Source organism: Labeo rohita, chromosome 8, assembly GCF_022985175.1.
Source record: "Labeo rohita strain BAU-BD-2019 chromosome 8, IGBB_LRoh.1.0, whole genome shotgun sequence".
Lineage (NCBI taxonomy): Eukaryota > Metazoa > Chordata > Actinopteri > Cypriniformes > Cyprinidae > Labeo > Labeo rohita.
Window position 1 is genome coordinate 12,532,364 of NC_066876.1, and position 25,122 is coordinate 12,557,485.

Sequence of the window (25,122 nt, forward strand, 5' to 3'; positions counted from 1 at the left end):
AAGTTTCTACACAGGGGAAGTTGTTTGTTGTTTGGGAGATAAAGCAAGCAATATCAAATAGTTCTCCATAACAGAACTGAGACAATGTTAAATGTGTATTTCTGTCTTTTTTCTTAGTTAAAAATATCTAAGCATCCTTAAAAAAAGAGACATTTACTTGAAGTACAATTACTTTGGTACCTTCTTGGGATATAGTTTTGAAGTCGTTTTATAATTGGTTTATGGTTTATGAATAAATTATAAATGCATTTGCATAGTTTTACATGAAATTTGCTTAAAAACTTACAAATATTTAAATATATTTTCTGAAAACAACAGTGATTTTTTTTTTACAGTTAAACAAAATTAAATAGTAGTAAAAAAAAAAAAAAAGTTTTTGAACAGTAAGATTTTTAATGTTTTGTAAAGAAGGCTCTTCTGTTCACTAAGCCTGCATTTATTTGATCCAAAGTACAGCAAAAAGAGTAAAATTTGTAAATATTTGTACTATTTAAAATATTTTTTTTATTTTTTATTTTTTATTTTATATTTTATATTTTATTCCTGTGATTTTAAAGCTGAATTTTTAGCACCATTACTCCAGTCACATGATCCTTTAGAAATCATTCTAATATTCTGATTTGCTGCTTAAAAAAAAAAAAACATTTATTATTATTATTATTATTATTATTATTATTATTATTCTTATTATGTTGAAAACAACTGAATAGGTTTTTTTTCAGGTTTCTTTGATGAATAGAAACTTCAGAAGAACAGCATTTATATGAAATCTTTTGCAACATTATAAATGTCTTTATCATCACTTTTGACAAATTTAAAACATCCTTAAATAAAAGAATTAATTTCTATAATTTCATTCTCAAAAATAAATAAATAAATACTTTATACTGACTCCAAGCTTTTGAATGGTGTAGTGTATGTTACAAAAGCTCTTCATTTTCATCTTTAGATCTTTCTATTCATCAAAGAATCCTGAAAAAAAATGATTTAACATTTAAAACAAATATTAATTGCAATTAAAAAATTAAGTATTGGTACTATTATTATTATTATTATTATTAATAATAATAAACGTTTCTTGAACAGAAAATCTGCATATTAGAATGATTTCTGAAGGATCATGTGACACTAAAGACTGGAGTAATGCTGCTGAAAATGTAGCTTGATCACAGAAATAAATTACATTTTAAAATATATTCAAATAGAAAACAGTTATTTTAAATAGTAAAAAATATTTTAAAATTTAACTGTTTTTGCTGTACTTTGGATCAAATAAATGCAGGTTTGGTGAGCAGAAGAGACTTCTTTAACATGAAAAATATTACTAATCAAAAAGTAGTTTAGGCTATTTATGGATTAAATACTGATTAGGGTTTTGTGTGTGTGTGTGTGTGTGTGTGTGTGTGTGTGCGTTTGAATGAACACATTATGTATGGACAGGCAAGTCAATAATTGCCCTCTGTGATGTTTTTATCTGCTGATGGTGCAACTGTGCAGATCCGTTATTCTACAGGAAGTGAATAAAACAGTCTCTGACAGTTATGCTGTGATGTTGCAGTGTTACGCTGTCGCTGTGACTATGTTTGTATGTGTAACAGGAGCTCTTTAACTTTCACCAAGTACCAAGACGTTGTTCTGTGTCACTGCTGGTCAAAGGACAGATGTTCAGTTTGTTCTGTCTTTTCCTTTGGCACCACTGAGACTTACTGACCCTCAAGTTACAAACCGATTCCTTTGTTTCGTCTTAGAACATGAAACAGTATATTTGGCAGAATGTTCTCACTGCTCCTTTCCAATTAGAAAAGGATGGCAACCACAACCGTCAAACTCCAAAAATCTATATTAGCCCAGATACTAATAGTTAAAGGAGAAGTCCACTTCCAGAGCAACAATTCACAAATAACGTCCTCACCCCCTTGTCATCCACGATGTTCATGTCTTTCTTTGTTCAGTCGTAAAGACGTTGTTTTTTGAGGAAAGCTTTTCAGCATTTTTCCCAATATAATGGACTGATATGGTGCCCTGATTTTGAACTAGCAAAATGCAGTTTAAATGCGGGTTCAAACGATCCCAAATGTGGTTGCAAATAGGGGTGGGAATCTTCAGGCACTTCACGATCCGATCCGATTCTGATTCTGGGAGTCACAATCCAATTCCAAAACAATTCTTGATCTACATTTTTTCCCCAGTTAATTCTTCTGCTCTGCAAATACATCTTTACCACCTTATATTTTAACCAAAATTGCAGTTTCTTTGCTTTTTGTTTATAGTTGGAATCTCTGTATGTACTGCCATCGTAACAGTAGGAGTGCGAATCTTCACTGGTTTCATGATTCAATTCAAATACAATTTTTCATTATCAACTCAATATCACTATTCATCACATTCTTAGTTTTCAGTATCACTGCACATGGCTACATTTTCATATAAATTTTATATCAGATTTATTTTGTGCAAACTTTATTTTTTTATTATATAAACAGGCTACTTTTTAAAACAATCACTTATTTAAAATAAGTGTTCTTTAAGTATCTAAAAGTTTTCAGACAATAGTTATGGGTTTTTCTTTTTTCCTCAGCATTATTGCCATTTGATTATTACTGATGAAAGTCCATCAGTGCGCGAGTTGGTGCATCTAATAGTACCGCATTCCAAACGACATTAATGAAAAAGCATATCTGAAGTAGCTGCGTTATGAAACCCATTCATTTCAATTGCTTGCGCTGCGCGAGGACTACTTGTGTCTGCGTCGACCAGAGCGCACCACTGGCGCGCACGCCGCGCTTCAAAATAGTTGAACCTTTGCTGCTGCGTTCTGAAGGGCTTTCCGCGTTCGGTGTGAAAAGCCACTTCTCAGAGCAAATTCTGTGCAATAAACATGCGGGAAAAAAACAAGTTCAGAATTGAAGGGTCTTATAGCGTAACGATCAGTTGTTTGTAATAAAAATAATACAATTTATATACTTTTTAATGCCAAACGCTCGTCTTGTCTTACTCTGCCTGGACTGTTTTTGTTCCGGTTCATGACAGTTAGGATGTGTCGAAAAACTCCCATCTCATGTTCTCCCTCAACTTCAAAACCGCCCTATATCGCTGTTTTACCTTTTTTGTTAAGGGTGTTTGATCTTCTTTGCATGTTCACTTTGCAAAGACTGGGTCGGTACTTCTGCAGCGATGCAGGGTGATTTTGAAATGATTTTTGAATTTGAGGGAGAAAATACAGTTTTCGAGAGAGTTTTTCGACAAACCCTAATCATATCGACATACTTGGAATAGAAGCCGCATTTAAACTGCGTTTTGAAAGTTCAAAATCGAGGCACCATATCAGTCCATTATATGGGGAAAATGCTGAAATGTTTTCCTCAAAAAACATAATTTCTTTACGACTGAAGAAAGAAAGACATGAACATCGTGGATGACAAGGGGGTGAGTACATCATTTGTAAAACATTATTCTGAAAGTGGACTTCTTTAAATGTTAAAAAAGCCCTCTCAGCTTTGCCATTTTTTGCTTTCTGCTAATTTCTTTGTCTCTCTTATTAATTCTCCACCAAACTCACATTTTCTCTGTTGTGTCTGTCCTGTGAGATCTGCCCTCAGCTTTCCAAACTCCCAGTAGCAGCCAATTAACTCAAATCTCCATGCACCTTGTGGTCTATTAGCTAAACATGATTGTCCTAAAATGTTCTTGAGTGTGTGTATGTGCTGAATTACACCACAGAGACAGAGAGACAGAGTCTATTTCAATTCCATTTGCACATTCATATAGAGATGTGAACTCCGGGGGTCAGGAGGGAATGAATCATTTCCAGGCCAGAATCGAGCCATTTATGCTTTGATTTTCAGGCAAAAATCTGCAGAACTCTGTGAAATGGTTCAGACAAGGTACAATGTGTGAAAATGGAACTGAATGCTATTATTAGGCCTAATTATTTTAAACCTTAACCTTCATAAAATAGCAGAAAAACCCCATTAGCCACATTTTACAACTCGTTGAGCTCTGCATAGGTCTGGACCATGAGCATCAAAATCTAGGGCTTATTTAAATGGAAACTGAATACACAAAAACATTTGACATAAAAAGGGTCTGGTTTAAATGATTAACAGTATAAACCTCCAAAATGGAAAGGTGATAAAGCCTTAGACAATCTCAGAAGGAATCTGTTAAACTTATCTACAAAAGATATAGTCTCTTGACTGCTTGCAGGTCAATAGACTTGTTTTTTTTTCCGTGTGACAGGAAAAGAAATTGCGGCGTCAGGGCCAGTTCAGGTTAAGCAACAGAATATGAACATAAGTCTTGCTAATTAAGCATTTATATGTCCCTTAAATAGTCAGATCGACTCAATCTGTTGTCTCAGGTTTCTGTTGGCCTTATCCAGGTCAAAACCATATAGTCTCTTGACTGCTTGCAGGTCAATAGGGTTATTTTGCACTAGTGCCTGACAGGAAAAGAAATCCATTACGTACACACTACTGGCCAGTTCAGGTTAAGCAACAGAATATGAACATAAGTCTTGCTAAGGCTTCATTTATATGCATTATTAAATAGTTCAGATCGACTCAATCTGTTGTCTCATCTTATAATGGCCTTCAGCCAGGAATACCAACCAGGACATCAATTCATTGTTGACTATGCATTTTAAATTTGGTTAGGGTTATTGATGCACAAGATATACAGTGGACAGAGCAGTCCAATAATTATACACATTATGACTTTTAATAACCCTTTATAATACATTATACATAAAGGCTTTAAGTAAAGTGTTACTGTCTTTAAGAACTGAATTGATCAGAAGTGACAGTAAAGACTTTTTATTTAGAATGTTGCAAATATTTCTGTTTCACACTGTTTTTTTTTTAACTTTCTCTTCATCAACAATCCTGAAAAAAGAATTCCGGGACAACAGTTTTTTAACACTGATAATAATAAGATAATAAGATAATAATAATGTTTTTGAGCAGCAAATTTTCTGAAGAATCATGTGACACTGAAGACTGGCGTAGGGTTATTATTAACTAGGTTTAAAGTATTAAAACTTTGAATTTCATTTTTGTTTAAAATATATTAAATAAAATAGAAATATTAGATGAAAATTTTGTAACAAAAAATTAAAAATGCTGCCTTGAAGTGAAATAAGTTTAAGTTGATGCACTAAACCTATTAAATGGAAATAAATAAAACCTGGGGGAAAAAAACTAAAACTGAAATAAAAAAATAAGAAACCTCAACAATAGTATAAATAATAAACCAAATATATACTAATATTATTTTAAAAACTACTAAAAATGACAAAATCACAATTAAAATGAACCTAAAATTAAAAATGAAACTGAAAATATAATATTCAAATATTCAAAATATTAATAAAAGCTATAATGGTACATAAATAATACTAAATTGACACTGAATTAGAGGAATTGCTGATAAAAATTCAGCTTTACCATCACAGCAATCAATTATACTGTATTTTAAAAATATTTAAATAGAAAAAAATAATTTTGAATTAGAATAATATTTCACAGTATTAGTGATTTTGCTGTATTTTTAAATAAAGGCAGCCTTGGTGAACATAAGAGACTTCTTTTGAAAAAACATTGATACTATAGAATTTTATATAATTTATTAATAATATTTCAAATATGCAAAATTTGTAATTTGTAATAAATAGACTACCAGTCAAAAGTTTTTGAACAGTAAGATTTTTAATTTTTTTTTTAAAAAAGTCTCTTCTGCTCACCAAGCCTGCATTTATTTGATCCAAAGTACAACAAAAACTGTACAATTTTTAAATATTTTTACTATTTAAAATAACAGTTTTCTGTTTAAATATATTATAAAATGTAATTTATTCCTGCATTTTCAATGCTGAATTTTTAGCATCATTACTCCAATCACATGATCCTTCAGAAATCATTGTAATATTCTGATTTCTGCTCAAAAACCATGTAATTATCATTATTATTATTATGTTGAAAACAGTAATTTTTTTTTTCAGGTTTCTTTTTCTTTGATGAATAGAAATTTAAGAAGAACAGCATTTATCTGAAATAGAAATATTTTATAACATTCTAATTTTCTTCATCACTTTTGATTAATTTAAATCATCTTTGCTAAATACAAGTATTAATTTCTATAATTTCTTTTCAAAAAAATTATACTGACTCCAAGCTTTTGAATGGTATAGTGTATAATGTTACAAAAGCTTTTTCTTTTAGATAAATGCTGATCTTTGGATTTTTCTATTCATCGAAGAATCTTAAAAAAAAGCTGTTTTAAATATTGATAATAATAAAAAAACTCTTGAACAGCGAATCTGCATATTACAATGATTTCTGAAAGATCATGTGACACTGAAGATATGGTGTAATGATGCTGAAAATGTAGTTTTAATCACAGGAATAAAATACATTTTAAAATATATTCAAATAGAAAGCAGTTATTTTAAATAGTAAAAATATGTCACAATATTACTGCTGTTGCTGTATTTTGGATTAAATAAATGCAGCCTTGGTGAGCAGAAGAGACTTCTGTAAAAAACATTGAAAATCTCACTGTTTTCAAACGTTTGACTGGTAGTGTACATATAACTTGAATTCATGGATTGATAAAATAATTCAAACAATAACTGGCAGACCAGTTATCACTGTTAAAGAGCCCCGCCTTAAATTGTACATGCTTATGTAACTGGCTCTAAATAACAGCCTATGCACTTTTTTAAAGATGCTTTGGTCTGTGCTCATCGCATGGGTCTTGAAACACACCTCTTTTATTCATGTACTCATATTAATATTTCTACCTCTGTGAGGTGGTCTCGGTGTGAGAGGAAAAAAAACTTTCAAACATAGGCCGCAGGAGAGAGAGTATGTGTTGTGTTTTAAGTGAAAGGTCATCATAGCGCTGGATCTTTGAAGTGTTTTTCTCCCTCACATGTGTCTGTATCTGAATGTCTGACCCATCGTCACCAAACAGACTACTCAATGTGCTTTTTGACACACACTCATACACACACACACACACAGAGGTTGTAATCTGCTTTCTTGGGGAAAAGCTGGTTTATGCTTATTGTGGTTCACATTTGTAACGAATCTGGTGTGGTTTCTGTAGCAGTCTATAATGGGGAGCGTGATGGCTACGCTCTCTTTAGAAGCGCGTCGGCGTTTCTCGCGACCCAGCTTCCTGGCTGACTGTCGTCACAGTACGGCTCGCTATCACCGCTCAGGTAACGTTCATCTGAACGCTGTGTTTGAGCTGTCTGTGTTTTGTCACTTTAATTGTTTAAAACCCAAACCTACATGTTTGGTATAAGTTGAACATTACAGCGTTACTTTTGCAGTAAAATGATTAGAAAACATTACAAGATTTTTTTTTTATTATATTACATAGAACAAATATGGTTGAAAAGCAGAATGTAGCTGAGATGAAGTCAAGTTGAAGTTTTTATTATTAATATCTTTTTTTTTTTTTTTTTTTTTACAGTTGTTTAGCATATTGTTATTTAAACTTAAATGTGAGAATTATTAATTGAGAGAAGTTAGATTTATTAATGAATTTTTAATTAATAATTTGGTTATTTAAGATCAAAAATGGTGATTTAAAATGTTTAAAAACAAAATAGTAACATATAGCACTTGTACACTTTAAGGAAAAAAAAATCCTGTGCATATTATTTGTTAACTACCCAAAAAGAAGAAGCATAGTTTTCCCAACTGTTTGGAAAATTCATTTATGGGTTAAAAAAAAAAAAGCTCTTTTCAAAGTAGTAAACAGAAGAAAGTATGAAGAGTTCAGATGCAAAACCAGCCAAATCCATCTGACGTTTTTCTTTAAAAAATGCATTTTTATCAGGCTCAGATGTATAGGTTTCTATGTAAATGCTGGTACTTCTGATTGGGCTGAGGCTGGTATTTTAGCGAGTTTGAAGTAAAAGTATTTGATGGACGTATAATATGTGTCGAGAGCAGTGGCAGTTCTAGACAAATTTTACTAGGGGGGCCAAGAAGGGGCCAGTGTTTAACCAGAGAGGCACATTAAAAAATGACAACAAATGATATTTAAAGATTTATAAACTTTATTTTACTTTAAAATCATACAAACATTTATTATGTACAAGAGTGAGTGCAGGTGCAAAAGAGGCCAATAAAAAAATGATAAATACAGTACAGTGTACAAATACAGTGTGTCAGTTCAATTGAACAAAAACTCCAGCGTGAACAAAACTCCAGCGTACAACAAAGGGTACAACAATGTGCCATTTCCTATTTATGGAAGCCCCACTACTGTGGACAGTTAAGTCCACACTTGTGTATTTCAACTGAATCGTAGCTCCTCTATCCAAGAGTAGTTAGTTGTTGCTGCGCTCTCATTCACCGAGCAGCGCCACAGTGTTTCGGTGCGCCGCTCTAATTTACCCGTGTAGAACGATGCGTCGCATTAGTTCCGTTTTTGGCGCTCGTGTGTAAAATCTTAATAAATTCATAATTGTTTTATTTGGTCAGCACGGGGGGGCCACAGGGGTGGCCAGGGACATGTCTACAGAGGCACGGGCCTCCCTAGGCCTCCGTGTAGAACCGCCACTGGTCGAGAGCATTCACTCAGTATCGTTATCTCATTTTTGACCGAGATGGCTTTTAGCTGGTTTTGCATCTGAACTCTTCATATCTTGTTTTACAAGAAAATACAATTCCACTTAAAAAAAAAATTCAATGTACTACTTATTCTTTGTTATTGTAAAATTAATAGTAATTTCTTAGTTACTTTCTGAGTTATTTTTTTTTTTTTTTAAATAAAATAAAATAATTTTAAATTTAAAAGGCTGTCACTTTAAGTACAATTAGTTAGATAATATATAATGCATTAAAAAGGTCAGTAGTCAAGTCTGTCTGCATGTTTTTGCATGTTTAAACTGGTTGTTCTGACTCTAAATTTTGATGAATTCAAGTGAATTTCTAGCAGTGAATTGTAAAATATCTAGAAGTACACACCTGGGAAGTTACATTATATATTGGTTCTTATATGGAAGTTTATTTTGTTATTTATTAATGATACATTTGGCTATTTGTTGAACATTGATATCTTTTGTCAAAGTGCTGTTACTGCATTTTATAAAAGCAATTAACCATATGAATCTGTAGGTCCCACTTAATATTAGCTGTCTTAAAGTACTACTATGTCAGAAATAATAGATTATTTGGTACAATGTACTTATTGTATTCATGTTGTATTGCAAATCACTTTTGCTGCTATCGAGGTGGGATACGATTAAGGTTAGGGACAGGTTTGGTGGTTTGGTTAATTTTAAAAGTGGGTTAAGTTGTATTTTAAATATAAGTACAATGTAAAACATGTATGCACACAACAAGTGCATTGTATTAAATGATTAAATGTACATAGTATATAGTCAATTTAAATTGTACATAGTAGGTAAAGACTAGAACTAGAACTAGTTCACTTTCAGAATAAAAAAAATCCTGATAATTTACTCAACCCTGTGTCATTTAAGACGTTCGTCTTTCTGTCTTCAGTCAAAAAGAAACTAAGGTCTTTGAGGAAAACATTTTACAATTCTTCTTCATAGTGGACTTCAGTAGCGATCAATGGGTTTAAGGTCTAAATTGCAGTTTCAATGCAGCTTCAAAGAGCTCTACACGCAAAACAATCTGTCATTATTCTTTAAATAGAAATATACCTATTAACCACAAATGCTTGTCTTGCACTAGCTCTGCGATGCGCGTCTTTGCACATTTCATAATCACGTTGAAAAGGCCACGTGTGGTTAGTTCCTTATCTGTGTACTTAGGCGCATCGTAGCTATTGCAAGAAGAGCGTTTGTGGTTAAAAAGTATATCATTTTGTATTTATTTTAGAAAATGACTGATTGTTTCATTAGATAAGACCCTTATTCCTCAGCTGGGATTGTGTAGAGCCCTTTGAAGCTGCATTGAAACTGCAGTTTGGACCTTCAACCCATTAATCCCCAATGAAGTCCACTACATGGAGAAATCCTTGAATGTTTTCGTCAAAAATCTTAAGATATAAAGGCATGGACATCTTGGATGACATGGGGGTGAGTAAATTATCAGCAAATTTTTAATGTGGAAGTGATCTAATCATTTAAGTTTGCCGGTCTGTGTATTGCGGTGATTATACCATCACTCACAACTCTCATAAATGTCTGTAAATTGATTCTCCCCTTGATCAAGACTCTCATAGACTGACTGCCTCTCAGTAGCGGAGGGGATCAGGCTTTGGTAGACAGAGCTCATCCTAAAACTGGTGTTTTCTTGAACTGCTGACGATGAGTGCCACTTATCCTAAACACAAGAGAGCTGATCAATTCTACAAAATCTTGCTCATATGAGTATCTTTAAAGTAGTGCTGTCCGAACGATTAATCGCAATTAATCGCATCCAAAATAAAAGTTTTTGTGTACATAATATATGTGTGTACTGTGTGTATTTATTATGTATATATAAATACACACACATACAGTATATATTTTGAAAATATTTACATGTAAATATTTATATTATATATATTATACATATAAATAGATTTATTACATAAACAACATTTTTCTTAAATATATACATGCATGTGTGTGTCCTTTTGGGTGCGATTAATTGCGATTAATCGTTGGGTAGCACTACTTTAAGGTTAAAGCTCTCTTTTTTGCTGTTACTCCACTGTACTTGCCTTTATGTTTTTTGGTCCGCTGTCTGGATTAGAAGTGTCACCCACCTCCAAAGTGATTTCACCTGTTCAAAAGAGGAGTTAGTATTTTCTATATTAAAAAAGGAAGTTAATCACTGTAATAAGTATAATAATATTTTACCTGTTTTACTCTTTTTCCTGCATCTTTTGGAGATTCCATGAAAGCAATGAAACAAAAACACCATCACAGTAATAGCACAGATGCAATATAGCGTATAACTGATGCATTCTGAAAATAAATTATAAAACTGATTAGCATAGCAACGCATGATTTTAACCTCATGATTTTAAGCGAGGTCCTAAAAACTATGTACACCTCTAAACAAAGATTTTTGGGATTTTTATAAATGCAAACTCTGCACTACTTGTAGGCCGTTAGTTAAGTAGATTTGTGACACTGATCATGTGACTCTGAAGCTCAAAATGCTCCGTGGATCATCTGAAATAATGCTGGAGAACATGATCATCAGATTTTACTAAAATTTATGAAGTTCATACAGCTCTTATTTGTCAATATTCAAATAACGTCTCAAATAAGTTTGAGACATTCTGAAATTCATGTACAGTTCTCAGTTCACCTCAGCACTGACTTTTGCTGATAAAAGATCATTTAATTTAATTTAAAAGTAATTTGTAATGAAAAAGAGTATTAAATTACCAAAAATGCAAAATAGAAGTCTCAGACTTTTGTACCCCACTGTATGATTTCTCACAGTGCATTAATATTTTCACTCTACGCAAGTGTTATTTTTAAAGACTGCAGCTCTGAAAATACTGCAGTATGTCTATCAGGTATTTTGAGCTGAGAATGTGCAAGCATGAACATACGTGTTGCAAATAAAATGGGTGGAGATGAGGTCTGGTTCAATGAGAGGTAAAGTGCTGGAGCTTCTGTGGTCCAAACCACTTGTGGAAAGGCAGCAGATATGCAAAAAAATAAATAAATAAACAAAAATTAAATGCAGAGATTTTTTTTTTTTTTTTTTTTTTGAGAACAACAAATTGATTGTTAACAGTTTAAAAGGAATAAATCACCCAAAAATGCTAATTCTGTCATCATTTTTTAATCTTCATGTTGTTTTAAACTTTTATGTCTTTCTTCTCTTGAGCACACTTTTTCTTATCTTAAAAAATCTTGCACAATAAAAAATATAATTCCCGAACAAAATGAACAAATTACAGAAAATTGAATTTATACAGTAAATCACACAATTTGCATTTTGAGGTATCCATTGAAGAGAAGTGCTTTGGGTTCAAAGCTCTAGATATTTTGCAATTTGCAATATGCAATTATATGGAAGTCTGTCGGCAGAGCTGGGTAGATTACTTACAAATTGTAAGCTGTTACTGATTTCATATTACATGATAAAAATTGTAGTTAGTAACATACATAATCCATTATATTACACATTGTAGGTAAAATAATCAGACTACTTTTAGATTACTTTTGACTTAATTCTTTATCACAATGATTTAAATAGGATAATCTTGTACCATATTGATACAAAAAAATGCAAAGAAAAGGAAAATGCGTTCCATTCGTTGTTATTAATGTCATGAGTGCCCTCTAGCGCCTCTAGAGTGTACTCGCTTCACTTCACCTTCCCTGGGACTCATTTCATCATGGACTTCATTTCCCATCATACACTGCACACCCACACCTGTTCTCATTCTGTAATTATCACCTTCAGCTGCTGCCCATCACCACACCCTCTCTCACACACTATTTAACTGGTTCATTTTCATCTGTTCAGACGTGAAGTATTGACTTGCACCGGCAATCTACCAAGCATTTCTTTGTTCCTCGACTCTGTGATTGTTTTCTGCCTGCCTTGACCAATTGCTCTTGTATCTCGACCACGATTCTGCCTTGCCTCCATTGTACCTGTCTGCCTGTGATTTCGACTCTGCCTGTTGACCACTGAAATAAAGTTCTTTGCACATGGATCCGAATGCTCATGCCGCAGTCATTACAGAATACTTCACCACCCAGGATCCAGCAGAACTATTCAAGTTTCCACGGCATGGTGACTACCAGGATCCATTGTCTAGACTCTGTGCCATCTTCCAACGAGGAAGAGACATCGACAGCTACGTGGAGGAGTTTCTGGGCTACAGCCATATGGTTCTAGGGGATAATGATCTACTCAAGGATTGTTTTCTGAGTGGTTTAGATTCTGAGATCAGTCTCAACCTGCCCTGGGACGATCCAGAGTGGTCTCTGGCCGAATTGATTGACTTTGTTCTCTTGCACTGTGGATCCACATTCACTGTAGGAGAAGTGGAGGAGGAGATCCCCTATGGGAACGATGGGCAGAGAGACCACCACCCAAAGATTATTACCCCAGAACCTCAACCAGAACTACAACCACCACCACTGCATAATATGGCTGCCACACTTGAGCCACTGCATAAGATGGCTGCCACACCTGAACCACTGCACAAGATGGCTGCCACACCTGAGCCACTGCACAAGATGGCTGCCACACTTGAGCAGTTGCACGAGATGGTCGTCAGACTTCAACTAGAGTCGGCAGACAAGATGGCCGCCATACCTCAGCCCACGTTAGCTCACCAGATGGCCGCCTTCCCTCAGCTCGAGTCAGCTCACAGGATGGTCGCCATATGTCAGCCCGAGTCAGCTCACAAGATGGTCGCCATACCTCAGCCCGAGTCAGCTCACAGGATGGTCGCCATATCTCAGCCCGAGTCAGCTCACAAGATGGCCACCATACCTCAGTCAAAGTCAGCACTCAAGATGTCTGTCATCCCTGAACCAGTGCACCAGAAGGCCGTTGAACCTCAGGAGGTCCCGCTGGTGGTTACACAACCACCAGGGGTAACGGCTAAAGCTGAAGTCTCTCTGGTGGTGCCACCAGTGGCTGCACAACCTCCGGAGATGTGGGTTAGGGCCGCAGATTCTCCAGAGGTTCCGCTGGTGGCTGCACAACCTCTCGATCAGGCACGAATACCCTCGGTCCTTTCAACCCTGACCATGGAGGTTCCGCCAGTGGCTGCACCACCTCAAGAGATGTCGAATTGGGTCGTAGACTCTCTGGAGGTTCCACTGGTGGCTGCACGACCTCTAGGTCCGTTAGTTCAAGTCATTGAACCCTTACCTTGCCTGGTTCCAGACACAAAGGTTTTCGAGTTACGGCCAGGAGAGCCATTGTCGGGTCAAAGCCCCGAATCTCGGTCAGGAGAACTGTTGTCCGGTCCAAGCTCCGAATCATGGCTAGGAGAGCCGTTGTCCGGTCCAGTTTTCGAGTCACGGCCAGGAGAGCCGTTGTCCAGTCCCGATCCCGAGTTGCGGCCAGGAGTGCCGTGGTCCAGTCCTGTTCCCGAGTTATGGCCAGGAGTGCCGCCCCAGAATTATGTGTCGAAGCCACGACCAGAGCCCTCGGGACAAGAGCGTCCTACCTCACCTGAACCATCTCCGGGGTGGCCGCTGCCACTTGCTCCGTCCTGGGGAGTGTCATCGTCTCCAGTCTTACCCTGGAGGGAATCCCTACCGGCTGACCCACAGCCGGCCTCTCCCCGTGGAGTTCCTAACCCGCCTGTTCCACCCCGTTCCATCAAGGAACCTCGAGCAGGTACTGTCTGGGCCATAGAGGCCAAAACTAACCTCTCTAAGCTCTTTGTTTCAGTCCGTCCTGCTCCGCACTGGTTGACTTCCCTGTCACCCAAGCCGCACTGGAGGGCGATCCTGTCGCCTGCTTCGCCTTGGAGGGCGTCTCTAGTGTCTGCTCCACCCTGGAGGGTGTCCCTATCACCCAAGCCACCCTGGAGGGTGTCTCTGCCACCTGTTCCACTCTGGAGGGCGTTCCTGTCACCTAAACCACCTTGGAGGGTGACTCTGTTTCCTGTCCTGCCCTGGAGGGCGTTTCCATCACCTAGGCCGCCCTGGAGGGCGTCCTCGTCGCCTAAAACCGCCTTGGAGGGCGTCTCGATCACCTGTTCCGCCCTGGAGGGCGTCTCCGTCGCCTAAGCCACCCTGGAGGGCGACTCCATCGCCTAAGCCGCCTTGGAAGGCGTTTTTTTTTTTTTTTTGTCTCCCGTTGCGCTTTGGGGGCGTTTCAGTCATTCGATCCATCTGGAAGGTGACATTGTCAAGAACTCTACCCCCCATCCCGTCCCCTGCTCTAGTTATTGTTCCGCCCCTGATCCACCACCCTCCTAGACTTTCTAGTGTTTGAGCGTCTGGAAGCCACTGCCTAGAGGGGGGGCTATGTCATGAGTGCCCTCTAGCGCCTCTAGAGTGTACTCGCTTCACTTCACCTTCCCTGGGACTCATTTCATCATGGACTTCATTTCCCATCATACACTGCACACCCACACCTGTTCTCATTCTGTAATTATCACCTTCAGCTGCTGCCCATCACCACACCCTCTCTCACATACTATTTAACTGGTTCATTTTCATCTGTTCAGACGTGAAGTATTGACTTGCACCGGCAATCTACCAAGCATTTCTTTGTTCCTCGACTCTGTGATTGTTTTCTGCCTGCCTTGACCAATTGCTCTTGTATCTCGACCACGATTCTGCCTTGCCTCCATTGTACCTGTCTGCCTGTGATTTCGACTCTGCCTGTTGACCACTGAAATAAAGTTCTTTGCACATGGATCCGAATGCTCATGCCGCAGTCATTACAATTAACACCATGAACTGCATTAAACATTACATTACACCAAGGTTTCCAAAACTGGGGTTCATAAAGGAAGTACAGCGGGTTCGTGAATTTAATGAAAAGCAAAAAAAGAATTAAATTGTCCAATTAAAATGTTTACAATGATTTTAAAATTACATCAATCAAAATAAAACACTATTCATTTTTTTGTCAATTTTATTTGTTTACCTGCATGTCATGTGACCATTAACCAACATCAGAGAACCATGAACGTGCAAATGTGATACTAACTGCCAGTGTTGGGGAAAGTTACTTTTAAAGGTAATGCATTACAATTTTGCATTACTCCATCAAAAGTAATTAATTATGGAAAATAGCATGTTACATTACTTTCGTGCTACTTTCACGTTACTTTTTAAATCTGGGCAGGGCTTGGTTGTTTGTTTTTATTATAAAAAATTCATTTTTAGCAAAAAGTGAAATGAATAAGCCTCAGGCTGAAGGAAAAGAAAGCAAAGGCCTTGGTTAATAAAATGAGATTAAATACATAAGGGATTTTTGTGTTATTTAACCCCTTGTGCCAGGGGTGTAAACTTTTGAAAATACAGATGTGCACATTCTTCTTATTTTGTTTAAACATCTTTTTTTTTTATTCTTCATTTAGTGCTGCCTTTCAAAAGCGACAGAAGATGTTTACATGTTTTCCAGAAGACAAAATTAATTAAATTTACCCTGATCTTCAAAATCAAAAAAGTTTTCACCCGCTGGCTCTTAATGCATCGGGTTTTCTTTCTGGAGCATCACTTAGCGTTTGAACCTTTTGTAATAGTTGCATACGAGTCCCTCAGTTGTCCTCAGTGTGAAAAGAATCATACAGTCATTGTTGGAAAGGGTTCAAAAACACAATAATGCTGAAAAACCAAAAGAATTCACGGGACCTGATGTTCAGGGCAAACAAGGGACTCATGAACAACTATTACTAAACAAAAAAACACGGCATTAAGAATCAAACGTATGTAAACTTTTGAACGGGGTCATTTTTATAAACTCTTTTAAGCTATATGTAAATGTGAAATATCTTATTCAGGTCAGTACTAAATAAAAAATAATATGAATTTTGTATAATCCATGTTATTTTGGTAAAATAAGTAACATTTTGCAGATTCTGCAAGGTGAATGTAAACTTTTGACCTCAACTGTATATAAGAGGTAGGCTATTTTAAAAAGGAAAATGAAAAGGATGAAGAAGAATCAGGGAGATTCAATAAAGTCTGAATAATTGATTGCTATTGTGAGAATATTATGTAATCATGTAATCCAGATTGCAAATAATCAGTTACTACCCAGCTCCGTCTATCGCCATATTCAAACCAACGAAAAAGATACGCGTACATGCAGCATTTCATACTTTATGACTACAGCTTCATTGGCAGATATAATTAAAAGAAAAAATCAATCAAGCAATTATTGAACTGGAATAATGGCTACTCACTTGCAGTAGGAGATCTGAGAAACGCTGACAAGGCTCCTTACTACTGTAAGAGCTTTAGAATGTCTTTTTACCTTTGGGCAGAAAGCAACTCCACCCCAAACATACAGAGCACTCCTTCTCACTGAATTCACACAAGAATCATATATACGGAGATAGATACAAAAATAGTTTTGTCTGAAGACTATTGTCAAAGCTACTTCTAAATGGCAGCCAATATAAAAGTGTACTTACAACACCAATACTAGTAGTGCATTAGTATTGCACAAACATCCTTCCCATAAGTTTTGTGCAGTAATGTGTACTGTCCAACAGAGGGCCCTGTAGGACATTTACAGTCATCTGAACTACAGTTAGCTTTTGTGGACAGGAAATCAGGAAAATAAAGTGTTAAATAAGAATGAATTGTAACTAATAGTAGGTAATGGTCTAACTTAATAGTAGCTTTCTTTGATGTTGCTGTCTGCTACTAATGAGAGTGTGTTCCGAAGATTAATAAATCCGTTTAATGTTTATACAAATATTCCCCATAAATCAGCACAGAAAATGTACAGAGCAAATAGTCTACATAATGTGTAAGCTAACTCTCACTTACTTCTAAACCGCACTGGAAAATTGATAAATCCTTGGATAATCAGAACAGAAGTAATTAGTCATTTCCTCCGATCAATGGAAGCCCATCATGGATCGCTGAACTTTGTTTGTTGTTGTTGTAAAAGTTGTGTTGTCAGTCCATTCCAGGGTGTTTTTATCATTAAAAAGTCGATCCATCACACCTCATTAAAAGTGAGGGAGAGATGGAGAGAGCACTTCTTTCGAGTCTGAGGACTCAAAGAGCAGGGCCGTGTTTGGCCTCAAGAGTGCTTGTGTATTAGATAGAGGACCGGCTGCCTTATATCAGGTTTCATTTCTGTTCGTGCAGATTTTCTGAACATGTAGAGGGGAAGTGCTGTGTTTGTATACATTGAGGGATCGTTTTGCCAGACTATTCCTCTATAGTAATGGCCCTTGTGTTTATGTTTTGTTTGCTGTGAATGAATACTGTTTCACTGATGGACAAATCCAGATTTTGCCGTTGAAGTGCATCGGATCAATATTCGGAAGAACACTTGGTTTTAACACACGAATGAAATGAAAAGAGAGGCATGGATTTGTTCAAATTACATTTGAAAAGAAAATCCATGCTGTTTTCCCAGCATCTATGCCAAGCTTTCATACTGTACCATTGTTTTTCTAATGCCCTTTGTTCAGGGTTTAGTGAGTTATGTTAGGACATAGTGTCTTGTCAGCAAAACCTTCATGCTTGAGCTTCTATTAAGAAGTGTTCATCTTCTAATGGCATTACTGGAACCTGCCCCGTCCTCCTAAAAGCTTGACATTAATTCCTATACACAACAAGCACTGACGCCAGCCATAAATACAGCAGCCTAGTCAGAGAACGCATTATAATGGTGAAATTGAGGCATTGCAGCCATCATATTAGGGAGGGAAAAGTGTATATATTTCTGGTTTCGATAAGAGTTTTATACTGGATGATTTGTATGTGCTTAACCTCTTGTTAGAAAATCCTAAGGCAATTTCCATCTATTTGCAACCAATACAAAGATCAAAGTGGGTCAAATAATACTAAATATTATAATAATTCAATAGGTTTCTACTGGACCATTTTGCTGCTTGCCTTTTTGTTTTCTTTAGATGATTGTTTACAACTTATGATATTCTAGAAGTGTGGTTGCACTGGACAAACTGAAAAACTTTACTTTTTTTTATCAGTTCTAAAATGGATAGAATAAGAATACACTAGAATTCTTCTGAATAAAGTCAAGTTTCCGTTACTAAAGTTATGCATGCATGTATTTATTAATTAACTAATTAATTAATTCAGGCTATTTTTTTACAAGCTATAAGTGTGTGTGTGTGTGTGTGTGTGTGTGTATATATATATATAGATATTCTTCACCAAGGTTACATTTATTTGATCAAAAAAACAATAAAAACCAAAATATTGTGAAATAGTATTAAAATTTAAAGTAACTGTTTTCTGTTTTATTTTTAAAAACAATAATAATTATACACTACCACTAAAAAGTCTACCACAAATTTTTGTGTTTACCAAGGCTGCATTTATTTGATCAAAAATACAGTAAAAAACAGTAAAAATAAAAAAAAAAAAAAAAAAAATACTGCAAAATATTATTACAATTTAAAATAACTATTTTCTGTTTTAATATTATTAATAACAATTAATTATTAATAATAATTAATTGTTATACACTACCACTAAAAAGTTTGGGCTCAGTAATATTTTGTATTTATGTTTTAAAGCCTCTTTTGTTCACCAAGGATGCATTTATTTGATCAAAAATAGAGTAAAAACCAAAATATTGTGAAATATTATTACAATTTAAAATAACTGTTTTAATATTCTTAAAAACAATTATAATAATTAACTGTTATACACTACCTCTAAAAAGTTTGAGGTCAGTATTCATTCATTCATTCATTCATTCATTTACATTTTTTATTTTATTTTTAAAGCCTTTTGTTCACCAAGTCTGCATTATTTAATCAAAAATACAGTAAAAACCAAAATATTGTGAAATATTATTACAATTTAACTGTTTTCTGTTTTAATATTTTTGAAAACAATTAATTATTATTAATAATAAATTGTTATACACTACCGCTAAAAAGTTTGGAGTCAGTAATATTTTTATTAATTCATTTATTTATTTTTTAAAGCCACTTTTGTTCACCAAGGATGCAAATATTTGATCAAAAATACAATAAAAACAAAATATTGTGAAATATTATTACCAATATTTAAAATAACATTTAAATAACCATGTATATATACAAACCTTCATAAAGGTACAAATAAAAATACAAAATAAATCAAATAAATATCTACCAGGATTCTACTTATAAACTCTTAAAAATAAAGGTGCTTCACGATGCCATAGAAGAACTTTTTTTGTCTAAATGGTTCCATAAAGAAACTTTAACATCTGAAGAATCTTTCTGTTTCACAAAAGGTTCTTTGTGGTGAAAGAAGGTTCTTCAGATTCTAAAAAAATAAGAAAAAGATGGTTCTTTAAAGAACCTTTGACTGAATGGTTCTTTGCGGAACCAAAAATGGTTCTTCTATGGCATCGCTGTGAAGAACCTTTTAAAGCACCTTTATTTTTAAGAGTGTAGTAAATTTCCTATTTTACTACAAGTGTCATTATTTATTGATTTCATTAGTCCAAATTATGATAAAAATAGCATTAGCATATCACTGAAATTCCATTTTAATGATCTACTAGAGTGTGTGTTTTATCTTGAGGTTTATTATTCTTTATAATTTGAGGATAACTTTTCAAAAATGTAGATTTTCCCCACAGATTACCATCACATTTGAAATGCCTACGGTGTAGCACTTTGTTCCTGTCTGATATTTATCATCTTTTTATGGCTCTTTTAACTAGAAAAGCAGCTATTTGACAGAAAGAAGGAGGAGGAGGGGTGGTGAGAGAGCAGATGAGCGGATGCTGGCAGTAGCAACAGCGTTTGATCTCACCTTGTGTTTGGTTGACTTGAAGCTACCATTAAGACTTTATTGATTCCTTTATCTAACTGAGCTATTATAGCTCTCTCCTTTCCTCTCTCGCTAAACTATAAACAGGAAAAGCCGTAAGCTAATGTTATCTCCTCAGGTTGTCCCATTCCAAGCGAAGGCCTTACCTCGCTTCGTTCGCGAGAAAGAAGAGAAAGAAAGTGCTTCGGATGGAACAGATATGTGGGTGGATGGAGGCTGGGAAATCGGTAGGGGAGGGCGTCCCTGGAATCTGATCCCCCTAGTATCGCTCCCTCTCTCCTGCTTTCTGCCCTGTTTGGAAATGTGACTTTTCCCCAAGTCCCCAGGCAGAAAGGAGGGAAGGAAAAGAGAGAGAGAGAAAAGGAGAAAGGGATTGTGGTCAGGGGAAAAGGACCAGTTCTCACAAGGGTCTTGTGACTTTGCAGTCAGGGGTTGTGAGGCTTGGAAAGCGAGCGATGGATAAAAGAAGAGATGGAGTGGTCATAGATGAGCAGAGAGGAAGAGACACGGAAGGAGGGGTGGGATGGACAGAGAGGTGAAGATAAACTGCCCACTGCAGATTATTACGGGACAAGAGAGGGCAAGGGAAGCGAGGGAGGGAGGGAGGAAGAGAGTGAACTGTACAGTACAACTTGAAAGAAGAGACAAAAGCACTTGATGCTGACTCTGAGGAAACAGACGAGGGAGAAGATGAGGGCGCTTGACTGACGGCAGAACCCCCGAGAAGGAGGAGACGAGAGAAACCGCATTCCTCGGGACCACTCCCAAGACGTATGACCGAACTTAATGAGCTGTTTGTAAGGTTGAGAACTTCAAGGGATCTGCACCAACTTAAAGACAGATCTGCGAAGGACTGACGTATTTTTGCACAGGACTGCCACAGGAAGTAGGAGGCCGCCGAACGCTTTGAATCCGGATTCGAGATGCCACCTCAGTGGCTGTCGCAGTGACCGAGACAGTGCCAGATGTTGATCCTGCGTATAACTAAACTGTGTATTACCTCAGTGACTTCTAGATGGACAAATGATTCCAGTTTGAGGCACTAGGGCGCCCATTAGTCTCAAATTTCGGTGTTAACATCAACAAAGCACGGATTTAAAAGCCACTTAGGACTTGAAATATGATCGTTTTAACAGCGAAAGGGTGTCTGTTGCTTCAAAGTCGCAATTCCACATCGTACTCATCTGGATCTATAGAATGAATTTCCATTTTTCGGCAGCTCCTGTATCACGATGAAATCTTGAATGCGATCCTGAATATCGCAGCGTCGCCGCAGCACGGCGGAGTTTGAAATGCTCTTGTCTGTTGTTGACACTTGCAAATAACATTTGCGGCCCAGGATGGCTTTTACACATCTGGACTGTGTACAAGAACTGCAATCCAGCTCTTTATTTATGCGCTGGGGCTTTCAAGAAGAATGACCTAACATGGAAACGCTGACTTCTCTTCTCATCTCCAGAATAAGTGTAACTAGACCGGACTCTTTTTCCCATGCACACTGCTAGCTTGACGTTCTGCCAAAAATATCCCCTGATTTTCCTTTTAAATATTCTTCTAAAGGAGCTAATGAAATGAATCTTTCTTTCTGAGACACCCTGCGTCTGGCGCCATGCTATATCGGCCAGTTGGCTTCGTCCCGTGTTAGTACACACACTAGCAGATTAATACTTCCAGTAGTTCTACAAGTTCTGGTGCCAGGAGTCGTGAATCACCGCAGTCATGGGTATTCAGGGAATGGAGCTGTTTGCCATCGGAGTGGTCATCATTCTGTTCGTGGCCGTTCTTAAACAGTTCGGCATTCTGGAGCCCATGTCGCTGGAAGGTAAGGAGCATTCTAGAAATGAGGTCCTCCCCTTTGTTGTCATGGTGAAGTGCTTGACCAATGGGGCCCGTGGGGCCGGGGCTGCGTCAGGTGCAGCCCGAAGATAGAGATAACAGATCTGATGATTCTACTCAAGTAATGTTGTGATGTTTGTTTTAAAGTGAAGGAAAATTAATGTGCTTTTACATTACTTCTGAATGCTGTAGATTGTTCCTGTTGAGTTTTACATGCTTGTGAGTTCTGAAGGTCATATGTGGCTGGTGGGAGAAAGTATGAAGCATTTTATCACAACGTTTTCTGTACTGTATGCTGACATAACTGCAACAGATACAGTCGGACTGCAGCGCCAGGATAGTGTGGGGACAAAATTGTCCTTAGAAATTTAAAATCTGACAAAACGTCCCCTTCGGGATTGTCTTAAAGGTAAAAAATAAATCGTAAATAGAGTAAATAATATTGTTTTTAATTCTAAATGTTTATTTTAGGAGGAGGAGTAATCATAATTTGTTTATATATTATTTGCCATTTTTAAATAATAATTAGCTTATTGTTTTTATAATAACTATTGAATTCTATTGTATGTCCTAATTTAAATGAGCCTTTTACATGACACAGAAGTGAAAAAAAATGCATTCTATATTTCATCTGATATGAAATTAAGTTATCATGCTATTCTCCATCTAAAAGTATTAGCTAAAGCACTTCATCATAATTATTATGCATGCTGCTTTTATGACCTTAATAATTTAGCAGACTAAATGGGAAATCTGTACTAATTGTTACACTGAAAAATGGTGATTAAAATGAAGTAAAAACTCTGTAATCAGCATTTGGACCCACCATCTTGAAATTGATTTTTAAAAAATGTTCATGAAGTTGGTAACACTTTACAGTAAGGTTCATAAGTTAACATTAGTTACTGCATTAGTTAGCATGAACTAAAAATTAACAATACTTCTACTGCATTTATTAATCTTAGGTGATGTTAATTTCAGCATTTACTAAGGCATTATTTAAATCACAAGTTGTGTTTGTTAACATTAGTTAATGGACTGTGAACTTGTGAACATGAACAAACAGTAAACAACTGTATTTTTATTAATTAACATTAACAAAGGTTAATAAATTGTTCGTTCATGTTAGTTAAAACTAATGTTAACAAATGACATCTTACTGTAAAGTGTTATCATGGAGTTAATATAGAACTACCCAAAATAGCTTATATCTGTGTGGGTGTGTCTGATATTAATGATAAATTGTTTATTGTTGTTGAAACTTTTTTCTTATTTAGGCCTGCAACATACTCAAAGATAAGTAACTTATTGAGAATGTTATATTGGTGTAAGAAATACTGCATTCTCTCTCTCTCTTTCTCTCTCTCTCTCTCACTCACACACACACACACTTTCTCTCTTTGAATCAAAACCCAGTCTAACATTACCCTTCATTCATTATGTATGCTGTATTGAACAGGCTTTCTTTACGGCTACCTAAAAATGGGTCCGCTGGTCTCTGTACTGGGTCCTGAAGGGCACTGTCCATTTCCCTCTCACCCCTCGCTTCATCACAAGATCATATCCGCCAGTCATTTCAGAAAGTACAGATCAGAGTCAGCACCTTCATATAGATGCACTTCCTCTGGAGTCACAAAACTTGAGATATCTTTATGTTCTCCATTCCACATTTCATCTGTCGGCTGGTGGACGTGCCCTGCGTTGTGTCGCATCTTTGTTGCCTTGAATTAATTACTATCAATACATAACAAGCAATGTGAAGATTGGCCTTCTACTATGCAACATATTTAACATCCTTGTGTCATATTAGGGCAGTCACTAATGGTTATTTTGGTAATCGAGTAATCTGATAATTATTCTGACAATCAAGTAATCGGATAATTATAATCGTATATCTTTATCATCTTGAATTACCTTATATCAAGACATAAAAAACAATGTGAAGATTGACCTACTGCTATACAAAATATTTAGCAACCGCGTGTCATATTAGGGTTGTCACTAATAATTATTTCAGAAATTAAGTAATCTGTCGATTATTCTTATGATTAATCGAGTAAGCAGATAATTATAATCATGTTGCATCTTTGTTGTCTTGAATTGCTTACTATCAAGAGATTAAAAGCAATGTCATATTAGGGCTGTCACTAATAATTATTTTGTTAATCGGATAACCTGTTGATTATTCTGTTGATTATTCTGACGATTAATCGAGTAAGCAGATGATTATAATCATGTCGCATCTTGAATTACCTACTATCAAGACATAAAAAACAATGTGAAGATTGACCTGCTACTATGCAAAATATTTAGCACATGTATGTTATATTAGGGTTGTCACTAATGAATATTTCAGAAATTGAGTAATCTGTCGATTATTCTGATGATTAATCGAGTAAGCAGATAATTATAATCATGTCGCATCTTTGTTGTCTTGAATTACTATCAAGACATTAAAAGCAACATGAAGATTTGCCTGCTCTATGCTAAGTATTTAGCATTCGTGTGTCATATTAGGGCTCTCACTTATGATTATTTTAGTAATCGAGTAATCTGTTGATTATACTGATGATTAATCAAGTAATCGGATAATTGTAATGGTGTCGCATCTTTGTTGTTTTGAATTACTTACTATCAAGACATAAAAAGCAATGTGAAGATTGACCTGCTACTATGCAAAATATTTAGCATTTGTGTGTCATATTAGGGCTGCCACTAACAATTATTTTGGTAATCGAGTAATCTGTTGATTATTCTAACGATAAATCGAGTAATCGGATAATTATAATCATGTTGCATCTTTGTCATCTTAAATTAATTACTATCAAGACATAAAAAGCAATGTGAAGATTGACCTGCTGCTATACAAAATATTT

The 25,122-nt window shown here is 35.9% G+C and overlaps 1 protein-coding gene and 1 long non-coding RNA gene across 6 annotated transcripts in view; one reads left to right on the forward strand and one right to left on the reverse strand.

The window, feature by feature from the left end:
• kcnip3a (Kv channel interacting protein 3a, calsenilin) overlaps positions 1–25,122 on the forward strand; it is an 80,599-nt gene that overhangs the window by 42,531 nt on the left and 12,946 nt on the right. The window contains exon 1 of one of the 4 annotated variants that reach the window (XM_051117538.1): positions 7,090–7,222. The exons of 2 other annotated variants lie outside the window; for them this stretch is intronic. In XM_051117538.1, coding sequence (XP_050973495.1) covers positions 7,117–7,222 — 106 coding nt within the window. In that variant the 5' untranslated portion in view covers positions 7,090–7,116. Of the gene's footprint in view, positions 1–7,089; positions 7,223–20,748; positions 22,233–25,122 lie in introns of those variants that run through there. One more of the 4 variants, XM_051117539.1, reaches the window with a different exon arrangement.
• On the reverse strand, positions 10,670–11,619 carry LOC127169874 (uncharacterized). Of its 2 annotated transcripts, none has more exons than XR_007828287.1 (3): positions 11,542–11,619; positions 10,835–10,857; positions 10,670–10,757 (listed from the first exon to the last, which is right to left on the reverse strand). It is a non-coding gene; the product is annotated as an uncharacterized LOC127169874 (long non-coding RNA). The 2 variants fall into 2 exon arrangements; XR_007828286.1 differs by having other exon boundaries at positions 10,835–10,942.